Raw genomic sequence first — 7,150 nt, 5'->3', positions numbered from 1 at the left:
TCTGCCCCTTGAGGGCTGCCCAGGCCTGGCTCAGGCTGCCCAGGGGCAGAGTCCCCATCCCTGGAGGGGTTTCCAAGCCCTGGAGCTGTGGTGCTGAGGGCCATGGCCTGGCAGTGCCCCTGGCAGGGCAGGGTCTGGCTCCACGGTCTGGAAGGTCCCTCCCGGGCAGAAGGATTCCACCTTGCAGTGATCCCAGGACCTGGGGGTGCAGCCTGCTGGAAGCAGCTGAATCCTGCCTGGATGCCTCAGTGCTGCCATGGGCACAGCTCAGGCCTGGCATCCCCAGCGGGCAGACTCCAGCAGCCAACTCCTCTCCTTCCCTCCCCGGGCAGGGTGCCCGGCACAGCCCAGCCTCAGCTGCAGAGAGAGCTGGGGGGGCCCTGCTGGCATCCTGGCAGAGGGAGAAGAGCTGGGGCTGGCCCTGGGGGTGGGCATGGAACGAGAGCAGAGGAGGGATGGGGAGAGCCTGGAGGAGAAACAAACCCAAACAGGCTCTTGGAGGGCAGCAGCGGGGAGGAGGAGGAGGAGGAGGGGAAGTGGGCACTGAGGCTGGTGAAGGCTGCACACAGCCATGTGGGCACACGGGTGAGGAGTGTGGCACAGGCTTGTGAGCCGTGGTGGGCACAGGTCCTATCCCCCCGTGTCCCCCCTCCGTGTCCCCCACGTTGCCTCCTGCCCGTGGTGCTCCCCCCGGCCTGGCCCCGGCCACCTCCAGGAGCTGCTCAGGGCCGCTCTGGCGCTGCCGTCGGTGCCATGGCAATGGCCAAGGCAGCTCCTCGCTGCCACCTGAGCCCCGCGCCAGCCCCGGGACCATCTGGAGCTGCGTGCCCGGGGCTGGAACCCACCCGGGTGCCCGTGCCCACCACCTGGGCTTCCCTCCGGCGCTGGGGAGGGGGCGAAGCTGCCCCCCAGGGCCTGGGAAGGGAGCTGAGGAGGAGAAGAAGCTCCCGGGACGGAGAGGGCAGGGGCGGAGGAGAGGAACCGCAGCGAGAGAGCCGCGGGCAGGACGCGGGCACGGGGGGGGGATGCCAGAGCAGGGAGCGTGTGGAGAGCGGAGCCAGAGCGGAGCGGATTTGCCCTCGGGAGGAGCTGGGATGAGGGAAGAGGAGAGGCAGAGAGCAGCTGAGCCGCGGCGGAGACCTTCGTGCCCTGCTCGGTCAGAGATCGGCGACCCAGGGCCAGCCCCGCGGCTCTTGGGCACCGCTGCCTGCCGCCGGCCTGACCCCAGGTGTGCCAGGTAGGACCTAGGGGGTGGAGGCTGCTGGGGGAGCCTCTGGGAGCTGCTCTCCGAGGTGCAGGCACCCACCCGTGCTCGCCCACCCCACGCGGGCACCACAGAGCCAGGAGCTGTGCAGCTGTGGGCACAGGGACACAGGTGTGTGGTGGCACAGGGTGGGCAGTGCCCAGCTCGCAGGGACACAGGTGTGTGGTGGGCACTGGATGGGCAGTGCCCAGCTCGCAGGGCCACCCTGACGTGGTGGCACTGGACGGACGCAGGTGTGTGGTGGCACAGGACGGGCAGTGCCCAGCTCACTGCGTGTGGTGGCACAGGGCGGGCAGTGCCCAGCTCTCAGGGCCACTCTCGTGTGGTGGCACTGGACGGGCGCAGGTGTGTGGTGAGCAGGGGCTGGGCACGGCTCACCACGCACGGGCACGGCCGCAGGGGCTGCACACGCGTGGGAGCCGTTGCGGAGCGGGGAGAAGGCTCCGGCCCCGTCCTGCTTTCCCCCGCCGCGGCTGCTGCCCAGCCGGTGCCGGCTCCGTGCCGCTCCCTCGCCCCTCTCCCCCTCTCCGCCTTATGCAATATGCATGCCGAGCAGATGTCTCCTTCTCCCGGAGCGCCCCCACCCTCCTCCTCCCTCCCTCTCTCCCACCCCACCACCTCCATCCACCCTCCAGGACCACATCCAACCTCCACCTCCCTCCTCTCCTGCCGGGGGCTCCAACCTCCCGCGCAGCCAATGGCATCCCCCTGCCTGCGCTTCAATATTGATGAGGGGGGGGCGGCGGAGCGGCCAATGAGGCGGCCGGGGTCGGCCCGGCGGGCGAGCTTGGGCTCTATATATAGAGCGTGGGGGGCACATGCCCACCGTGGGGTGCCCGTCTCAGCCCGGTGGCCCTCTCGCACTCCTGCCCGGGAGGCAGCAGCATGTCCTGGCCGCCGAGCTGCTGGGGCTCCCCCTGACGACTCCCCCCTCCAGCCCCCCAGGTCCACCCCGCGGAGCAGCACCCGAGAAACTTTCTGCCTCCTGCAGGGGAGGATCCGGCAGGAGCCTCCTCCCGCCCTGGATTTACCTGGAGCCGCATCCCGCTGGAGGAGCAGAGCCGGGAGCTGGGGATGGTCATCGGCTTGAGGGTAAGGAGGCTGCCCCGGGGCTGGATGAGCTCCTGGCTGCTGGTTTGGGGGTGCTGGAGTTGGGGGGGTGGAGAGGGCAGGTGGGCAGCGTGGCCCACGTAAAGCCGCGGGGCTGGCTTGGGGCAGAGGCACAGACCCTGGGGGCTGGGCACTGGCACAGGTCCCCTCTAGAGGGGAAGGGGGAAAGAAACCTCCGGTCAGGGGGCTTAGAGCAGGGCCCAGAGGGCACTTCGTGTGGCCAGGGAGCCTCCAGCAGCTGGGCTGGGGCTGCAGCAGAGGCCAGGAGCTGGGGTGCTGCCCACCACGGGGTGGGTGCTGGGGCTCTGCCGAGGGCAGCACTGGAGCAAGTGTGGCTCTGAGCGAGGTCCTTGCCCCAGCCGAGCCTGGGAAGGTGGCAGGAGGTGGTTCCTCTGGTGGGAAGGAGCTGCCCAGGGCATGCCTCACCCACACCCTGGCAAAGCTTCGTGAGGACCAGGCTGGCCCCGTGGAGCTCAGGGGTCCAGCTCTGAACCGTCCCTCCGTGCCCAAGCTCCCTCCTGCCACCGAGACCCTCCCTCTGCAGGACTCCTGCTCCCTGCCTGTGAGGCACCTTAAAGTCACCCTGGGGGACACCGAGACAGCCACAGGGACCTGTCCCACAGCCTGCAGACTGTGCCAGAGCAGTGCCAGCTCCCCAGGGCGCTCCTGGGCCGGGTCTCCAGCCCCATCTGCCTGAGGAGGAGAGGGTTTGCCCCTGCCCTGTGCCTGGAGGTGGTCGCTTGTCCCCTGCCCTGTGCCTGGAGGTGGTCGCTTGTCCCCTGCCCTGTGCCTGGAGGTGGTCGCTTGTCCCCTGCCCTGTGCCTGGAGGTGGTCGCTTGTCCCCTGCCCTGCCCTGAGCCGGAGCGCTGGGGCCGGGCGGCAGCAGAGCTGCTCGGCAGGGTCTCGTTGGGCAGCACAGGGACAGTACCTGCCGCAGGGTGGGAGGAGGCAGCAGCTGAGTTTGGGACAGCAGGAGCAGAGCAGCACAGGCCTGGGGGCTCCAGAGCAGGGTCAGAAGGAGACAGGAGAGTGCTGAAGCCAGAGCAGGAGGTCAGGTGCAGGTCCCCATCCCCCGGAGCAGAGGGGAGAGCCAAGAGGAGCTGAGCACACAGGCAGCTGGGCTGGATGGGCTCCGAGAGCTTTTCCAGCCCAAACCATTCCATGATGCCATGATTCAGGCTCCATTTCTCCATCCCATGGCTCATTACAAGCTTGTCAGCCCTGGGAGAGGGAACATGTTGGACATCCCTGCCTGGCTGCCTGCCCAGCCTGGCTCCAGCTCTTCCAGCAGCACCAATTCTCCACCTCAAGTTTGTTCCCCTTCCCCTGTGCCACCCCTGCCCAGCTCCTGCAGCAGGACCTGCTCTGCCCAGCTCTGCTCTTGGGGTGCTGGAGGCATCTGGCAGGGTCCTGGAGATGTGTAGGGAAGGCAGCAGGAGGGAGGAGAAGGAAGTGGAGTGGAGTGAAGAAGAGAGGGCAGGGAAAAGGAGTGGAGAGGAAAAGAGAAAGGGAAAAGAAGAGGAAAGAGGAAAGGAGAGAAGAGGAAAGAGGAAAGGAGAGAAGAGGAAAGGGAAAGGGAAAAGGAGGAGAGGAAAGGAAAGGGGAAAGAAGAGGAAAGGAAAATGAGAGGAAGATAAAGGAGAGGGAAAGGGAAAAGAGGAGAGGAGAGGAGAGGAGAGGAGAGGAGAGGGAAGAGGTAAAGGAGAGGAAAGGGGAAAGAAAGGAAAGGGAAAAGGAAAGAGGAGGAGAGGAGAGAAGAGGAAAGAGAAAGGAGTGGATAGGGGAGAGGGAAAAGGAAAATAAGAGGAAAAGGGAAAGGAGAGGATAGGGGAAAGGGAAAGGGAAAGGGAAAGGGATGGGGAAAGGAAAGGAAAAAGGAGAAAAGAGGAGAGGAGAGGAGAAAGAAAGGAAAGAGGAAAGGAAAGGGGAGGAGAGGTGAACGGGAGAGGGGAACGGGAGAGGGGAGCGGCAGCGCTGCGGCCGCATCCCGGGGGAGCCCGGAGCCGGCGCCTGTTTGGACACATCCAGCAGGGCAGCTGCGGTGGCTCCCATCTGCTGGGGGTGCTCGGGTCCGTGACAGACGGAGCCATTTAGCGCCCCCTCCCCTGCCCCGGCCCCTGCAGGCTGCTTCTCCCCTTCGCTCATCCACCACCTGTCACCTCCCCAGAGAGCCCGCAGCGACCACTGCCACCTTCCCCTGCGGCCCCCCCCGCGGCTCCCTGGCACTGCAGGACCTGGAGCCCCATCCCGGGCCGCCAGGGGTGGGATTCACCGCGGACTGCGCCGAGGTGGAAGGGACCCCCCAAGGGTATCTTTGTCCATCTCCAACTCGAGCAGGCTGCCCAGGGCCACGCCAAGGCTGCTCTTGGGGCTGCCACCGCAGCCCTGGGCAGCCTCTGCCAGTCTGTCCCCACCCTCACTGTGCAGAACTTCCTCCTGGTGCCCAGCCTGGCTCTGCTCTGCTCCAGCTTCAAACCATTGCCCCTTGTCCTGTCGCCCTGTTTGGGCAGGAGAAGCTCTCTGGGACCACCCAGCCCAGACCCCAACCCAGCACCCCCACGGGCACCAAACCCTGTCCGCGGGTGCCACGGCCGCAGGTTTCCTGAACACCTCCACGCTGGGGACTCCGCCACCTCCCTGGACAACCTTTTCCAGTGCCTGCCCAGACATCTGCCCTGTCTGCCAGGGGCCGGCTGGCACTGAGCCCTCCTGCCCTTCTGTCTTGCAGAGCACGCTGGAGGCGCTGGGCTCTGACACCTGACAGCCCAGCCCCGGGTCCTGCCACGGCTGCAGCAGGAGAGCTCCGGGCCCCGGAGGAGCTTTCTCCCTCTCTCCCTCCCTCCCTTTATATGCATCCTCCTCTCCTCTCCTCACCACCCCTCGTGAAGGCTGCCACCTGCCCGACCACTTCTGCAGGGCAGAGGGAGGCTGTGTGTGATGAGGAGGAAGAGGAGGAGAACAGCCAGAGGCTTGCCGTGACTCGGGGCCCTTCTCTCTAAGCCGGAGCAGCCTCAACCTCCCCAGGGCGCAGCCGCCCGGCAGCGCCCAGCTCCGCAGCACCAGCCCGGGGGCCCCTCCTCGTCCTCCCCCACCATGATGCTCAACTCGGAGCAGACCGAGCTCGACCTGCCCCCGGCTCACTCCGAGCCCGAATCCGTCTTCAGCGACTGCGGCGGCGGCTCGGGGGGCACGGAGGAGGCGGCTGGCACGGGGCTGTGCCCCCAGTCCCGGGTGGCAGAGGCAGGAGAAGCCGGGAAGAAAGACCTGCAGCACCTGAGCCGGGAGGAGCGGCGGCGCCGGCGCCGAGCCACGGCCAAGTACCGGACAGCCCACGCCACGCGGGAGCGGATCCGGGTGGAAGCCTTCAACATGGCCTTCGCCGAGCTGCGCAAGCTGCTGCCCACCCTGCCCCCGGACAAGAAGCTCTCCAAGATCGAGATCCTGCGCCTGGCCATCTGCTACATCTCCTACCTGAACCACGTCCTGGACGTCTGAGCTGCCTCCTGCCTCCCCGACCCGACGGCGCCGCAGCCAAGAGCTCGGCTCCGTCTGTCCGTCTGCCACCCTCCAGCCTGCCTCGGGCGCCCAAAACGCTGTGCCTGTGTCTGTCCGTCTGTCCGAGCGGACCGAGCCCCCCAGCTGCCTCCTCTACCCCCTGTCTAAACTCTCTCTTCCCTCCCCCCCCCGCCCCAAGCCTGCGTCCGTCTCTCCCCCTGCTGCCTGAGCCCAGCTGCGGAGCCGCTCCAGCGTCCGTCTGTCTGTCCTGCTGGATCTGCTGCCCGGCGCCTGTGCTGGCCAAGTGTGCTCCTGGCGTCTGTCTGTCCTTCTGCTGCTCATCCTCCTGACACCGACCCCGTGTCCGTCAGTCTGTCCACCCCCCCCTACCCCCTCCCCGACCCACAGCCGCTCAGCCCAAGCCCCTCCTTTGGATGAGCCCCAGGAGAAGGGACCTGAGCAGCACTGCAGAACCAAGCAGCCCCGGGGCTTGTCTGTCTGTCTGTCTGTCCCTTTGAGCCTCCTGCCCTCAGCTCTGTGTGTCCGTGTGTCCCCCCCCGACCCCCAGCGCGGCCAGTCTGGGCATTTTGTCTCTTTGCTGCTGTTCTGCCCCTGGCATTGTGCTGGGCACCGCATGGGGACCACAGCCCGGGAGCAGCCTGGGGGCTGGGAGCATCCTGGGGGCTGGGAGCAGCTCCTGGGGGCTGGGAGCAGCTCCTGAGGGGGCTGAGAGCATCCTGGGGGCTGAGAGCATCCTGGGGGGGCTGAGAGCATCCTGGGGGGGCTGCCACAGCTTTACACAGCCCAAGTGTGGGGCAGGCCTGGTGGCACCTGGCCACGTTTCCCGTGGGTGCCAGCTGGGGGATGGGGCAGGGGGATGCTGCTGCTGCTGCCTGCCTGCTGCTGCCCCTGCCAGGCCTGGAGCAGTCCCTGGGGGCTCTCCAAGCCCCTCCATTGCACATTGGGGTCTCCCCAAAGCTCAGCACCCCCCTGCCCATGCCCCTGCACCCCAGCTTTTGCTGCTCCCCCCCCTTTGCACTAGTGCACAAGTGTGAAGCACCCACAGACACCTCCCCTGGCCACCAGCGCTCTCCACGCAGCCCTCCCCACTCTTCCTCTTCCTCCCCTCGCTGACAAAGGCCTGAGTGGGGTCACGATCAGGGCACTGGGGCACACCCTGGTGCTCACCCCCGCCCCATGCCCCTCCTGTCCAGCCCAGCTGGTGCTGGGGGGGGGGGGGGGTGGTGGGGGCTCATCTGCCAAGAGGCTTTGCCCCAAGGT

At 67.2% G+C, this 7,150-nt stretch overlaps 1 protein-coding gene across 1 annotated transcript; it reads left to right on the top strand.

Moving 5' to 3' along the window:
* The first annotated feature begins 5,331 nt into the window (after positions 1-5,331).
* On the top strand, positions 5,332-5,869 carry NHLH1 (nescient helix-loop-helix 1). The gene has a single exon (XM_064175853.1). The coding sequence runs from the start codon at positions 5,468-5,470 to the stop codon at positions 5,867-5,869; it is 402 nt and encodes a 133-aa protein (XP_064031923.1). The 5' UTR covers positions 5,332-5,467.
* The last annotated feature ends 1,281 nt before the right edge of the window (positions 5,870-7,150 follow it).

This window comes from Pogoniulus pusillus, chromosome 43, assembly GCF_015220805.1.
Source record: "Pogoniulus pusillus isolate bPogPus1 chromosome 43, bPogPus1.pri, whole genome shotgun sequence".
NCBI classification, from domain to species: domain Eukaryota; kingdom Metazoa; phylum Chordata; class Aves; order Piciformes; family Lybiidae; genus Pogoniulus; species Pogoniulus pusillus.
This window is presented reverse-complemented; position numbering and strand designations above follow the sequence as displayed.